At 42.4% G+C, this 16,549-nt stretch overlaps 1 protein-coding gene across 1 annotated transcript in view; it reads right to left on the reverse strand.

Moving 5' to 3' along the window:
• SKOR2 (SKI family transcriptional corepressor 2) overlaps positions 1-16,328 on the reverse strand; it is a 33,867-nt gene extending 17,539 nt beyond the window's left edge. The window contains exons 1-5 of the mRNA XM_027118856.1: positions 13,734-16,328; positions 12,647-12,710; positions 12,214-12,288; positions 1,038-1,103; positions 559-657 (exon numbers count right to left, since the gene is read on the reverse strand). Coding sequence (XP_026974657.1) covers positions 559-657; positions 1,038-1,103; positions 12,214-12,288; positions 12,647-12,710; positions 13,734-16,328 — 2,899 coding nt within the window. The remainder of the gene's footprint in view (positions 1-558; positions 658-1,037; positions 1,104-12,213; positions 12,289-12,646; positions 12,711-13,733) is intronic.
• Positions 16,329-16,549: the final 221 nt, after the last annotated feature.

Below are 16,549 nucleotides of genomic sequence, written 5' to 3' on the forward strand. Positions count from 1 at the left end.
TCTTGCCACCAAATTTGGAATGAAATTTTATTACTAAATATGTATGGAGAATCCCCAACTACTGAAATTGTACTAATTTTAATTAATAAAATATGTGTACATTGAATTGTTAAATTTTAAATCTTCATGTCTCAAGCACCAGGCAGCTCTCTAGAACTGTCTGAGAATAAGAATTAACTGTTCCTTTGTTTTTCCTACCTTAGAGAAAAAAATACCTGAGTAATTCTTCTGTTTTAAAAAATATTAATATTTCTGACTATTTAAATATATCTACATATTTAATGGTATATTTGCATACATGTTTTAAATGCACACAATACATATGCACAGATACACATATACCAATAGAATAAACACCAAAAGGTTCTTTTAAGAAATTTTATCTGTCAGCTGATTCAAAGCATAAATAACAGGCTAAAATTTCCAAACACTTTGAGACCACCGGAAGACCCTGTGGTACTTTGTGTAATCACATAATATTTAGAAGCCTATCCTTATGCCTAATAATAGAAATATCATCAAATATCATAAGGCAATGAAATAAAAGTGATTTCTTACTGAATACTGGGAAAGATGTATTTCCTTTTAACACCTGGAATTCTTGTTCTAGTCGTCTCCGCAAATCTATTTGTTCAAATAAAACCTTCTGAAGTTCTTCTAATAAAGAAAAAAAGAAGAGTCACTTTACTAATCTTTACAAATGACTCTCCAGAGGACTGTTACATATGGCAAGTTATTATTATAAGACAAAATATTTTACCAGTTTAAAAAGGGTCACATAGACATGGGATAGATTTTGTGCAGAAATCCATGAATATAAATCAATGTAATGTATTATTTTAAAGGATTATTTTACAGTGTCATGTATTGATTGATATGTATGCATTAATCTCAATTATATCCACCCCGTGGTCCATATATTATTCATGTGTTGCTTGTCAAGCTTAAAATATAGTGTAGAACAAAAATATCCTCCTATTATCTCTTCAGTCTTTTAAAGCTAAGAGAAGTTCTACAGAATTAAAACTTTTCTTTACCTTTCCCCATATTTTCTACATCCTTTCTGAGTGAATGAGGTGAATTTGTCTCTTGTGTGTGTTCACCTTTAAAAAAGAAGGAGAAAAAAATATTAGTTTTGTGTAGGCTATTTTCTGCAAGTTGTTATTTTCACTTTCTATTAATATCTACAAAAGAGTTTTTTTAATATAACTTCAAGGTGGAAGTCCTCGGGGCCAAACGTTGTCCTCATTTACTCGTGTATCATTCCCCTGAACCATGGAGGGGAGTGACAGAAAATGAGGGCCGAGTCCACCTAGACTGTGACGACAGCTCCATGAAAGCAGACTCCTGACGTCAGCCTCCCTCCCAGCCCCTACCACTGCCCAGCCTTTACAACCAAGCTAACTGCTAGAAGGGCAAAAGAGGAGGTTGAACAGCTGACATTTCTGGGAGAAATCTGATCAGACTCCCTCTCTTTCTAGAGGTGAAGAAGCCTGATTTTATTGGGAAGGCACCCAAGACCATAGAAACAGAAGCCTCCAGCCTTCTTGGGCCACCAAAATGTGGGGTGGTGAAAAAGAAGTGAGAGGAAGCTTTAGCTGTCCCTGGGAGAGAAGTTATGAGGCTGCAGTGGTTTCCTAATAATTGATAGCTTTTTAAAAAAGAAATCAACCGAAAAGAAAGAAGTGAAATAAGTTATGTTACTTTGTAATAGTCATATGCTTGCTGATGATAGTTTCTTAACTACTTGTCTTCAAACAGTATAAACTGTATTGTGGATAGAAGTTAGGTTGCTGTTCTTACCTATTTTGCTTCTGTGCTAACTAGAATGATGACAAGCTAAGAAAATGTATATATCTACAGTCATAAATTGAGTCTATATAGTCCAGAAAACATAAACAAAGCAAAGAAATGCAACCATTCTGCTATCAGAATTTAAAAAGGTTTCAACTTGTTATCTGCAATTACCCACATAATTTAATTAAGCTTTCCATTTTCATCTATAGAGATATGGCAGTGCAGACAAAGGTGCTCTGAGAAGGTTTCCTCTATCCCCCTCCCCTGCCCCCCAGGTTAGCTCTTCCATGTCCTTGGTGCCGTTTGCTTCCAGCCTTCTGCACCTACTAGGCAGGCTACCTGGAGGCGGGGCTCTGTCTTTTCTGCATGGCCAGTGCCTTGCACAGTGCTAGACACATACTCATATTCAATAAAGTGTCTTCAGCTGTCACTGAAAGGGACCCTAGGAGGTCGCAAATTCTAAATCATAGCACAAGTTAGATGCATCGTTTCAATTCTGTTCTCATATCTTTTCATGTCCCTTCCTCAGCAAGAGATGGAGTGAAATGGTCCCGGGCACTTCCAGGAATACTGGGGAATTTCATTGTCAAGGGAAAAATTTCTGCAAAGAGGGAAACAGAATTTCTTCCCAAAGTGGCAGCCTACGATATCAAGGACGGACAGAAAAGTCCTCAACCTGATATTACAAATGGCGATTCTGCAGTCCACATGATGACTGTCAGGGGTATGTGTGCGCAGGTATGCATGTGTGCATATGTGTGTATGAAAGTACAAATGTACAAATATTCCCAAGCATGTGCACAGTTATGGGAAGGCACTTCCTCTGGCTCCCCATCGTCAGCACAACAATATCCAGGGCATCCTGAGTTCCTTAATGGCAGCCATTTTCTGTACTATCTACGTCATATTTGCACAAACTTATTCTCATTTTCATCTTGGACATGACCTCTCTCTGTAGACTTTTGAACATTAATACCTTGGCTTTCTTCTCCATATAATAAATAATGAGGAAATACCGGTGAAGCATTTTAAATACAGACCTCAACGTAATTCCTACAAACTACTATTATCTAAAAGAAGAGTAACGCAAAGGTTGGTAACAAATCGTAAATGTATAAACCAAGAATAATGATATTTTTAAATGAAGATAAATGCATATTATGTGCAGTTTTACCTATGTTTACTTTAGTCTCAGTTAACCAGATGTTAAATGCATAGATGTTTCATACCCACATATAATATTGAGGTTGAACAAGAAAAGAAATGAGCATGCACACATCTCTGCATCTATCTACAGAGCAGGATGAGATTTTATCATTCTACAACTTTCCCAACCCCTCAAGACATGATTTAAATGAGATAGTTAGTTTCTGAATAGGCAACTCTAGAAGCCATTTCCTTATCACATTAGAGGCCAGCTTCTTTCTGACCTACTAGTGTATTTTGTGGACTGTTTACCTTATATTACATTTCAACTAGATAATTAAATTAAAAAATTAAAATAATATATGTAAAATTGCATTTCTTTTCTACTTCACAGTTAGGAGGTTTACATTGGTATGAAGCATTAAACAAATAGCTAGTAAATAAAACTATATTAACCACAGGTGAATCTACCGATGACATTAATAATACACTTTTCATCCGCTTTGTGAAGGATTAATTAATATTTTACATGTGTCTATTTGAAACAGGTATTTTGCTGCAACTTCTCAGAAAAATCTGTCAGTTTTGAGCTTAGAAGTTTCAAATTTCTCACTTGCAAAGCATTTTAAAAAATGGTTCAATGTTAGGTAAATAAGGAGCACAGAAGCTTCAGCTGCCTTTTGTGTATCTTTCACTGGACCGTTGCCTTTTGCATATTACTAATCTGTGAAAACCAGATTGTTAATGGTGGTTAAAAATGACCTCTGGGAGCCTGGATATGTTTGTTCACTATTACTGCTAATGTTTTCCATCTGGTTTAAAAAAAAAAAAGGCAGTCTAATACTAGATTAAATAAATGAGATTTAGTTGACAATGAGCTTTCCATTTTTATAAATATTCCATCAGGTTAAATGCACTTTACCTTTCCAAAATTAATGAATGCATTTGGAGAAATCCCCAAACTAAAATTCTTACTTTCCTTCCCATTATATCCCCCCTTTAAAAAAAAGTGACAAAAAGGCCAGGGTGGAGGGGGGCCATAGAGATCTTAATTGTAAAAGAAAATAGTTGAGTGGCTTAAAGTTGGAGAGTAATGGATAATTAGGGTATAAAAGGCATCCAGTGGACTGATATGATGAGGACCTGCTGCTCAGGGATGAGTCCACACCAGTTCTCCACAAGCACATGCTCACAGGGCCAGTTAACTGTGACCTGCATCGTTGCCCATGAAGCCTGCTCGCCCCAGGGGGGCAGAGGCAGTGTGATGCCACATCAGAGAAACTATACCTCTGCTGAGTGCAGCAGGGGACAGGGAGCTTGGAGCCACATGGTCCCTGCTTCCCTGGTCTCTCCAGGGTCCTCCAGGGCCAGGTGGTCCCACATCCCAGGGGAAAGCTCCACCCCACCCTTGGATCGGCCCTTACACAACCGTCAGAAGTTGGAAGTACAAGAGGGATGGATGTGAGAATACACCATGCCAAAGCAGACATGAGCAGTAAATAGCAGATGAAGGGGAGACTGGAGTATCCAAAGGTGGGGGGGGGGGGAAGACCAAAACAGCCAATAGATTCACCAGCACTACGTTTCAAGGCACAACGGTAATGACTTTCTCTTAAACATTATGGCACACCTCTGCTCGAGCACCTGCATTGTTTCCCCATGGTCTACACTGCAGAATCCACTCAACTCCTCCCCGGGAGACTCCAGGTTCTCCTGTAACCTTGTCCCATCCGGCTCAGCCAAGCTGTATTTCTCTGTCACTAAGCACAAACCTTTTACCCAAAACAGACTCTTATTTCTCACATCTGCTGGCTCTGCTTTATGTTGTTTCTCTTCCGTAAGGTGTCCCCCTCCTCTCCCCATCCACCCAAAATCAGAAAGCCACTCAAGTGTCATTTACTCTTTCATAAAACCTTTCCCAACTTCTTCAGATGCCACTGATCTGTTCCTTCCTGGGCTGAAGTTCTAAGTCCTTATCATCTTTACTCTGCCACCTTGTACCCAATATTCTAATGCTTCACCTATGCTAGTCTGATCTTCCCCAGCTAGAAAATCTGCTTTCTGAAGGCAGAGAGATCCTGCCCTACAGGTAACCCCCGTCACCTCAACCCTAGGGAGGGGTACAAATGTATTCCACACACACACTTGTTGTACTTCATTTAATCCAATTTGGTTTGTGAAAGAAATACAAACTAATGCTATTGTAAATCCTCAGTTGTCATAAGGTTTTTAAAGCACTAACTCATTCCTACGAACGAACAAGCACAGTTTGATCCATTGTATGGTCTAAGAATTACTCTATATTTTCAGTTTACTGGGGAAGTTTGTGATTGTTTCCATTTTTGTTCCTACCTGACATTTTGAAAATTTCTTTCAGGGACAAATAAAACTGTAGCACTGAATGTTAACTGAGACATGAAAATACTAATTCATGTATGTGTCTGCCGTGGCCTCCAGAAGCTAAAATACCTTACGATTTTAAAAAGCTCACTTAATTTTAAGAGCCAAATGAGTAAGTCAGATGACCTGTTCTGTTGGTGGTCATGAGATGGGAGGAGAAGTTGATTAAAAGATATTACTGTTCTCAAGCTAAACTTGAATTCAATAAATAAGATCATTTAAGTATTGTACCCTGTATGTGTACAGGGCATCAAAGTATATAGGGTACAATATAAAATGCCTGACATTGGACGAAGAGTAAAAATTTTAGCATTCCCCCATCCCTTCTATGGCAATACATCCTCCTTCCTTCTCCTTTCAATCCCACTCATTTTCCTATCCCTTATCTTGGCTGTCTCCCTTTTAAAGTCTCCTTTGAGCCTGCAGCCAGCACTCAGGGGCACTACCCCAGCCTGCAGCCCTAGGGGCTAGCAAGTTGCTTGTCATTGAAAGGTCCTCTCTGTTCCCCCAGGATTGTTGTTGACAACAACTGATGAAAAACATTTGGAAAAAATGCATTTCAGAAAATGCACACTGAAGGGCAAATTTAGTCAATGACACTGTTTTAGTTTGGGGCTGTGTCTATACATGAAATTCACATGGATTCTAATATTTAGGTGAGGAATAAAAAATTTCAGTCAAACATCCAGATGTTTCCATAGTTCGTGGGGACTCGTGCTATCGCATGTGTTCTAGTGCAGGGGAGCAGACCCCGGAAGGGAAGGCAAGATCTGCGTGCGAAGCTACCAACTGTGTCTGCCCGCAGTTCCCAGGGCACTGTCACGCCCTCAGGGCAGGCTGGGCCTGCCCTCTGCCTCCCAACAGCCTCAGCACAGACCTGACCTCTGTTGATCAAGAGAGACTCCTCTTATATACGTTTAACTCCCAAACAAACACTGAATTTTAATAATTAATCTTAGCTTTATAATCTGACTTAATTTAAAATTTCTGGAAGTTTAATTTTCTCTTTCCCTAACAATCTACCTTAGAGGTACAATTTGGATGGGGTCAAAGTTAATCTACAGTTTGTATAACTAGTACAAAATTTAGCACAACGTATGGTTTAGAGAGGTTTCTGAGAACATTTTGCATTAAGGCATTAAAAAATCAATTACACGGAGAGCAGAGTTAAGTAATTTTCTCCTCTATCAGTGGGACATGGACTTCTGTTAATTTCTTGGTGCTAAATTCTACATTAAACTCATCCCCTGTGACGTCTGGCATGGTAGTGAGGTCATAGAACAGAAAAGAAAATCAATATCACTGGAGAGGGTATGCTGCAAAATGAACTAACTAAAGATTAACTCCATTAGCCAAAAAAGGGAACAAGAGCAAGATTAATATTTGTGAGTTTATAGTTAACTAAGAATTACAAAAAAATTTACAGTTCGTGATCAAAATTTATCATGAGTTACACACACATTGCTTCTTGAATCAGTATATCAGATTTCGCTGATTAGTGAATTGTGAGTTCATTTAGAATCCTCTTAAGTTTTAGAACTTGTGTTGTCAATTAATGCTATTTTTAATTTTTTTCTGAAGAGTTTTTTTATTGTCCTTCTCTATCTCCTTGATTTTCATATAAATTATTAAAAACCACAAGAAGGAAAATGTTTCCATAAATAAAAAGAAATTTATATTTGAAATATGGGGATTAGCTAATTTTGAATACATATATTCAAATACCTCAAAATTCGTTGTTCATAAAAATGTCAGTAGTAAGTTAGAGGTGGATAAACTGAGGCCAAAGTACTTACAGGGCTTACCCAAAGTCATCTAGTAAGTGAGTGAATCAAAACTCAGATCTACTAGTCTGTGCTTTTTAGAATTTTTCTTCTTCTTCTTTTACTTTTTTTAAAAAAAATCATAAGCACGTTCTAAAATAGAATGGAATAATAAATCAGAGCGCCTCATCTGCTATATATTCATGAGAAGTGTAACTGCTTCTTACTATTCTCAGAAATCCATCCATAGCATATTAAGTACACTAGAGAATTATACCAGTGAAAATCAAATTGATTTTAAAACTTCTATACATATAACAAGATGCAGCCACTCTCAGAGTCCAATGGTTCTGGCGTTTCTACAATGAAAGGGATTGGAATTGAGGATGACTCCACTTTACATGATTTCCTTGACCTGCAATAGCTTTCAGCTGCCTCACCAGCTTACCCCACTGCATTCAATTTCAAATCACTTAACTTCACTAAAGTTATTCAAAACGGATATGCAAAGCCTTACTCTGGGATTGCAAGCAAAATGCTGTCATTTATATTTTTGAGTAGGTAATATTTTGACCAAACTACCATCCCCCCAATCTATATTACTTGGCTTTAAAGCAATGGGTCTTATTTTAAAGAGACCTACAGATAAAAGTTCTGGCTTCTGGGGGATTTTGGCTGCTTACAACTTTATGTTTGGTTCCTCTAATTATAAAGAAGTATAATATCTGCTATGAGTAAGGTTAATGACCATTAACAGGGAGGCTTTTGAAACAAATCATTAAAAAATGTAATCTTTTTGAAATCGCTGAAAAGTAACAGTTACCAATAGGGCGGAAAGGTTGAACAAAGGCCAAACTTAATTAAAATGATGAACTAAAAAAATGAACTGGAACTAAATATTGTTGCTAAACTGAATTTGTACTAGGGATAAATTAAAGCAAGTACCTATCATTTAAAGAAAAGTCTGTATCTTTACTTGTTTAGAGAAAGGTCAGAAATTTCCTGATAAACTACATTTATGATTGTTATGGGAGTGAAAAATTCATGTAAAAATCGAAAATTGCATACTGACTTATTAGGTAGTTTGAAAAGACATTTCATTCTTCTATGTTATACTGTATATGCACAGAAATAAAACACTGATATTTTCCAATAATGATGATTGAATTAAACGTTGGCTAAAGGGACATACGGTTATATAAACCTTTTTGGATGTTATGTTGTGTAGACTGCTATTATAGTATTCATACTGCCTTACACCTTATCTTCCCCTCCTTTTGATTGGAAGCAACTTGAGAGCAGGGACTGGCGTTGATTCTATCTCTGAATCTCCAGAGCCTAGCAAAATACCTAGCATACAGTAGGTATTCTGAAATATTTGGGGAGTAATTGAGTAAATAAACAAATGAATGTTATCATGTACATGTGGAAGATAACAGTTGTTACATGGGGAGAAGTAGCCCCATTCACCCGCAAGGTGTTCCAGATAAAGCATTCTACTGCTACCACTACAAAGCAGTTCATCACAGGCTTCATAATCTCTTTGGCTCATCTGGATTTTTGACACTTTGCTAAGTGAACGGGTTCTTGGTGTCTGTTCACAAGTAAATACATTAATACCAAAACATAGGCCAATTGGGTGACCATTTGGGGATTTTCTCAAATGTGCATTCCAGTGTGAAGACCATGAGCTGATCTTTCCTACAAGCAAGGACAGTTGAAGGTACAGCGAGTCCTACAACAACCCAAACTCCTTAACACTTTCTGGTGTTTAAAATATCTTCTCTGCAGGCTCAGCAAAGGAACCATGAGGGTGAAATTCTTGTGACCCAAGATTCCAAGATAAATTTAACAAAATATACTCTTCACCCAAACATTTGTTCATGTCAATAATATATTTTCATCCTTTCCACGTCCCACCTGTCTCACATTCAATACAGGATAATAATAATATGATATAACCTACTACCTACATACTTTTCTGAATAATGTGAGAATGAAACTGTAATACAGAATATCAATGTGGAGCAAGTTTCTCTGGGAATCTGTATCAAATTAATTATTGTGAGGGAGGGACTGGTAATACATCGATAGCATGACTAGGTGTTATTACCAACATAACTATTGACTGTACTGCCCTGAGCTCCAGACACTGTGGAATTTTTATGTGAACACCGATCCTGATTATACTTTTATTTACATCCTTTTGACATTTGTATTTCCATCTGAACATCAGACAACAGTGGATTCTGTAGTTATTGACCCACTCTGGCTATCATGCTTGGGGTTCTAATGACTTTTTTAGGGTTTATTGAACTTCCTAAGTATGGGGGAACCAAATCCCTTCCAAGGCCAGGAGGAACTTGTTTCCAAATGGAAACAGCCCAGCCATCCAAATCGGAGGAAGATGAAGAAGAGAAATTCAGTTTTTAACAAATCTATAGAGACTATTCATGTACACGTAATGAAGAGAATATAATTCAGTAAAGAAATCAGTATGTTCTAATACATTTAGATTTCTAATGGGTATACACATTTGTCAAAATGTTAACTTAAATTTTTTATGATAATTATGAATACTAGCTGTTAAGTGCAAGGTAGGAAATTAAAGTTCCTAAAAAGATGATTTCAGATTGTGAAGTTTGGATTTTCTCATTAAACCTATGGAAACTATTTTAAATTTAACAATTTAAACATCAAATTGTCCCCTAGTTTTGTACAAATCATTGATACCCCTTAAAAAACTACATACATTTTACATCTTTTATAGAATATTTATAAAATTTTATTTTTATTTTCTTTAAAATTTGCACCCAAATAGAGTAAGAGTTTAGCCTAAGGAGACTTCTAATGAGTTATGCTTTAGCGAAATGAAGTCTGGTGTGAATTATTCTCTAAATGTGTTATTTTATATTAAATACATGTATAGTATAATTTGAACTTTAATATCACCAACAGCCAACTAAAAAATAAAAACTTCCAAACTTAGACAGTCAAAAACACCTTAAAATTAATGCATATAAATTACAAAGTACTAATTTTAACAAGCAACAGTAAATTAAAACCTGTCTTGAGATGAGTAAATGAAAAGTGGGGTCCCTGTCCTGCTCTGAATGGCTTACATTATTTAAAAAATACAATTCATTGCTACATGCAAATTTTCTTATTTTATTGGACTTCGAGCTTCATGGCGCTGCTCACAGAATAGGGTTGTACATAAAATAAAAACAAATAAAAATTCCTCCCAAATTAAGTTATTGACAATGCCACTAGGATGTGACACTGGTTTTAAACTCTCTTTCTGATCTGTGTCTATTTTGGTTAGAGAGGAATGGGAATTCTCTAAGTGCTCACCCTTTGTACAACACACCCCCAGCAAAGGTCTCCATCCACTTCGGCTGTTGAAACAGCCCGATTAATTTGCATTCACTAGAGTACATATAGACTCCCATCTGTGGTTTCTAGGCATGGGAGAAATTGGGCTACTTTTAAATCTGTTTTTAGCTCTACAGAGCTGCTAAATATCATTTGATATGGGGCTGAGAAATGTTTCCAAAAGTGTTTTCTTTATATTCATAAATGTGTTGTTTCCAATGTCTGTTAATTTCTACACATATCAAACAAAGAAAAGCAATCGACTATCCAGAAATGTCTGGGAAATGGTTGGTATTACAGAATCAATCAAATAGAATTATAAACCTTGTGTGTGTGTGTGTGTGTGTGTGTGTGTGTGTGTGTGTGTGTGCAAACCCATTAGAAATGTGTTGGTACCAATACTTTCTATTTCAAGCTTCAATTTTGTGAAATATCGCACTAGGGAAAAGGTAGTTCCTGGGCAAATATCATTGCCTCTGTGACTTTATTTTGTACACTTTAGATTGTAACAGAAAAATCCACATTTAACAACTTTATCATATTAGACACAGAGCAAATTTGTGAAAGGTGATTTTTTTGAATTTTCAAAGGGTTATGCTTTAATTGAAAGTGATAATAATAAAAACACTTAAAATGTGCTAACAAACAGGTACAGCCAGAATGCACAATTTTATGGAGACTTGATACGGCCAAGGATACATCACCAAATTATTCTTAGTAACTCCTTAGCATAGTCAGCCCAAACTGGCTGTTGATCAATATTTATAGAAAATACTCATGAAATAATTTGGAAATAACTCACAATATATAAAGCTTTCTTCCCATGATATATAAAGCTATTTTTTCATTAAAATAGGTGTTTGCCTTTTGCTATTTAAAGTACTGAAAAGTTTCCTTTAAGGAAAAATAAAAACAAAGGTTTGGAGACCTTTTTCATTGTACTTTGCTGTTATATAAGATTCCTTTAAGATCCTATTTTCTTTATTTCTGCTCCCCACACCACTCTTTCTCCCTCTCCCTCACTTCCTAGCTTGCTCTCTGTCTCATTTGACAGGCAAATTTGCAGACATTGCCGCAGGATAACAACCTCGTTTGACAGTCAATTAACCGTGAATAGTCAAAGCCAAGGCAGTTTGCATTACATAAATGGAAAATTAGATTCCTTTTTCCCAAGAAACAAAACCCTCTCCTTAAGACACTGCAATAGACAACTTAGTATCAAAACTTCTAATCACGTCTTTCCCATACCCCTTGGAGACATTTAGCAATCAGTAAAAGGTGGTTTCATTTAATTTGTATAATGTAATTTTTGTAAATGTATTATACATTTTGTGTAGAGATCATTATCATGGAGATAATATAAATGTTGGCATAGATGTCATAAAACACCTTTAATGTCTTTCTGACAGATATTAAAAGCAATAAGCTGTGATCCTTTTTAATGGAAGGTTTCTAAGAGAACATTTCAATTATTGTCATTTTATGCTTTTCCAGCCCGTTTCACTGTGTAACCTGATATATTTCTGAATTCTCTTCTGAAATATGCCCAGCAATTAATAATCTTATTGCTATTAATGTCACTGCTTTCCCATTTGTGTTTTTTCTTAGTTATATCTACTAGGAATTGTTTTTTATCTTTACCCTTGTACTAAGTATTCAGTCTTCTGATTATGAATTTCAGCCCTTCTCTCTGTCATCTGACTCTTCATTCCTTCTATTTGTCCCAGCCTACCTGATCTTTCTCTCCAAAAATCTCCTCCGGAAGCATCAGAGTCTGTGATGAAAAAGCTATGCTCCTTGTTCTTATCTAGAATCAAACAAAACACAAAATCTGCAAGTGAGTCTGTACTGACAAGTGGGAAACAAAGACATCCAAGAATTTTAACATGTATTTATGTATCTGTGTATGTTTAGAGTACTGATGCCATTTAAATGCAAAGACGTATGTTGAGATTGGGGGCAACAGTGCTGTTATCTGGAAAATTGCCATTGCTTGGAAACTACAGAAATGCTGCCCATTAAAATATAAACTGTAGTATGAAAAAAATTCAAAATTCAATGGATGAAAACCCACAGAATGGTGGTAGAGGCAGGAGATGCTGGGTGCGAGTCTCACAGAAATGGTTAAACGCAGGAAAGAAAACTGGGGGGTTATTTTCTTTTACCTGAAAAGTTGTTTTCATCCTTTGTAGATAAAATTACTTGGTTATTTTCCTTAGTTTTCTGATTCTGTATGGACAAGAATTAGAGACACAAATCAATGCCTGGATGAAACCATATGCTAATGTCAACAGTCAGCAGGAAGAAGCATCAATAAAAGTGACTCCATGGAGCCTCAGGAGACTTCATTTTTTGATGGTTATCTTCTCTGAATAGTTGTGCTTAAATACAAATGTACGACCGCACGTACCTGCGTTATCCTTTACGAGGTAGTACGTTAAATATGCACCTATTCTACACTCTGTAAATCGACATGCCACATTATTTGTCACATCTACACTACGTTAGGACAGAGTCACGTCACTCTGAAGTCCTTGAGAGTGTTTTCTATGCACACTTGAGTGAACACAACGCTGAGCCACTTAAATTTAACTTTGGTCTTTAGGGGCCCCAGGTAGCACTTTCACGTGGGTGGAGATTGGTTTGGGAGAAGCCAGTCTTGCTGAAGAGTCTGCCTTTTGTTTTACTGGACACAATGTCTTACAGAAGTGTCCATTCTGGCTAGAGCTCTGGGGTTCCAGCCTTGATTAAAGCAGTTCAAATAAAACTGAATCTAACTTTTGAAGTCAATGTATTTTTGATCTTTTCTGGGTCATGGTTCGGGGAGGCACTGAATTACAGAGAAGAAAAATGATAGGATCATTCAGACTGCACCAGTTTTGTGGTCCCACTGCTTCTGGGGGAACAATTGTGCTCAACTGGGGGCAGGGAGTTGGGCAAAAGAGATTGGTAGATTAGAGGAAGGACTTGGTCAATTTAGGGGTCTTTCCCAACTTCTATAAGCAGCCAACTTAAATATAGGGGGGAATAGAGGCCCCAAGGCCTTTGAGAGGCTTTGTAAGAGAGAGACCAGAAACTACATTTTTATGGAGGACAGTTGGTAGGAAAGAAGCCCTCCCAAACACACTGAATATTTCATTTCTGTGGGGAAATCTGGTGATTCATCTTTCCTGCGCATATGTAACCGATTCAGCCTAAAGGTGCATTTAAATAATAATAATTAGCTTGAAGGAGCCTAAAGGGGATATTTACATCTTTGTAGGAGGGCTGCTCCTCCAGTGATGGATGGTGGACCGGGCTGCCCGGGCTGCTGCTAAGGCCGCCGCTTGATTTCTGGCAGGCCAGCGGCGGGGGCGGGGGCGGGGGCAGGTCCGAGCCGCCGGGGTCACCCAGTTTCCTGTCCTCCTGCAGCAGCCTGGAGGAGTTCAGGGCCAGTGGGAAAGCGTCCGCGGCAGCCGGCGGGCGGTCCCGGCTGCTCCCCTTCTCCGACAGCCCTCTGCCCTGGAGGAATCGGCCGCCCCCGACTAAAGGGTCCCCTAGCAGGACCCCTGTCTCCTCGTCTTCCTCCTCGTCGTCCTCGGGGTCTCGACTTTCCTCCTCCTCTTCCTCGCCCTCGGGAGGCTTGTGGCCCTCCACGTCCACCTCCTGCTCTTCTTCCTCGTCATCCTCGTCCTCGGAGCTGTCCTCGCTGGGGTAGCTGCAGCTGGTGCCACTGGGGGACAGAAGGCCTCGGTGGTGCGGCTGCGGGGCCAGCGGAGGCGGCGGGGGCGGGGGTGGGGGCGGCGGCGGGGCCGGGTGGTGGCGCTCGGAACCCGGCTCGTCGGGCTGCGGGGGCAGCAGCAGCAGCGGCGACGGCGGCTGCGGGGGATGATGGTGGTGGTGGTGTTGGTGCGGTTGTTGGTGTTGGTGGTGATGCGCTTGGGCCGAGTGTGGCGCGCCCGCGGACGCCCCGTGCAGTTTGGCCAGGCTCTCTGCGTCGTCCTTGCCGCCCACCGGCCGGAAGGCGCTGGAATGGTGATAGCTGCCTCCGCCGGCTTTGCGCCCCTCCAGGAGGTGCGGGTGGTGGGGCGCGGGCACTCGGGCACCCACGGGGACCGCTCCGGCGGCCGCGGCCCCAGTCCCGGACACGGAGCCGGGGTCGGCCGGAGGCGTGGAGCCCGCACTGCAGTCCCCGCCGCTGCCGCCCGGGGGCGACTCGAAGAGCGCATCGCGAGCGCCCGCGCCGCCCGCAGGAGGCGGCGGGCCGGAGCCCGGGCCGTTGGCGACGACCGGAGGGGGCTGACCCGGCGGGGGGGCCGCTTCGGCGCTCCCGCCCACGCCGCCAGGCTCGGCCAGGTCCAGGAAGGCCTGACGCAGCAGGGCCGGGCTTTCTCCTAGCGCGCAGCCGAGCGCCGAGGGCGGCTGCGGCGGGGGCTGTAGGTATGTGGGCACGGGAAGTCCGCCCGGGGTCCGCGGAGGCCAGAACATGCAGAAGGGCGGGTAAAAGGCGTCCTTGCGGCCCGCGGGCCAGAAGAGGCCAGACAGGCCGGCCTTGGGCGCCGTGCCCGCGCCGCCCGCACCCCCTAGAGCCTCGGCCGCGGTGCCCGCGTCCTCCTTCTTGTGGCACAATCCGAAGGCGGCTGCTGCAGCCGGGAAGGTGTAAGGATGCGGGAAGAGTCCCCCGCAGCCTGGAAACTTCTGCAGCACGCCCCCGAACGAGCCCTTGCTGGGCACCGGGATGACCGGATAGCTGCGTGGCCCTTTGGCGCCAGCCGCCGCGCCCGCGCCGGCGCCAACGCCCGTCACGCAGCCGCCCCCCGCGCCCCCCCCGCCCGCTCCGGCGCCGCCGGAGGCCGCGGCCACCGACAGGCTGGCGGCGGCGGCCGAAAGACTGGCGGCGGCCACGACAGCCGCCTCCTGCAGCGAGTCGTCGTCGTCTTCGAAGCGCGGCCTCTTGTGATGCGCGTGCGGCGCGCCCGCCAACTCGGCCAGAGGTGGCGGGGGCGGCGGCGGGGGCGCCCCCAGCAGGTGCGGGCCCAGCAGTCCCCCACCTCCCGCCACCGCTGCAGCCGCTGCCACAGCGGCCGCCTTGACCGAGCTGAGCGGGTGGCAGGCGGGATGCGCGCCCGGCTGGGGCAGCGCGCGCTTTCGGCTCCCGCCGTTGAACATGGCCTTGACGTCCTCCCAGGCGAAGACTAGCTCGTCCTGGGGGCTCTTGTCAGTGAGCTTGAGGTGACGGCGCCACGAATTGAAGTTGGCTGCGTCCGGCTGCGTGTACTTGGCGTCGGGCGTACGGTGGGAGTGGAAGATGAACTTGTTGGGCGAGAAGTACATGTTGCAGTAGCTGCATTTGATGCACTTGGCGCGGGAGCTGTTGTAGCGCGCGGGGATGAAGCTGCCACGGCAGCCCCAGGCGCATTCGTGCGAAACGTCGAAGGCGAAGTTGTCAGGCAGCTTGGGGGGCCTGTTTTCGCCTAGGAACGACTTGCACAAACGCTCAGCCTCTCGCTTAGTGATCATGCCGCAGCGGCGCGATGAGATAGGCATGGCCCCGGCGCGTCGCAGAATCTCCAGCTGCACCGGCGTGCACTGCACGCACGTGATGCCCAGCGCCACGCGGCGGTTGTGAATCTCGTTGTAGCTGAAGTTCTTGAGGAGGGTGTTGGAGATCTGCGCCAGGCATAGGCGCTCCTGCCCGTCGATCACCAACGACACGATGGGAATGCCGTAGAGGATCACCTGGCCCACCTGGTTGGGTTTCAGGTTGGCGTGGCCCGGCCGCGGCTGGCTCAGCGCGTCGGGCTGGAAGGCGCTCGACGGCGATGCCAGCAGGATGTCGTTGGGCCCCGGCAGCGGGCTGGAAGCCATCTCCTCCGCCGCGGAAGCCCGGGCCGAGCTCTCCGGGTCGGCCTTGGAGACTGGAAGGGAAAGGAGAAAGCGTTGACTAGAGCTTTTTCAGTTTACAGAGAGAGGGGTGGGTTGAGTCGCTAACTGAAGAATTATAATCACTTCCTTGCTTTGGTTAAGATATAATTATCACTGGGCAAAGGAAGCAAGTTTCAGACACAAGGAAGTCATCTCTTAAATTT

This window comes from Aethalodelphis obliquidens, unplaced genomic scaffold (genome assembly GCF_003676395.1).
Source record: "Aethalodelphis obliquidens isolate GAN/ISIS:26980383/991018 unplaced genomic scaffold, ASM367639v1 scaffold19, whole genome shotgun sequence".
NCBI lineage: Eukaryota > Metazoa > Chordata > Mammalia > Artiodactyla > Delphinidae > Aethalodelphis > Aethalodelphis obliquidens.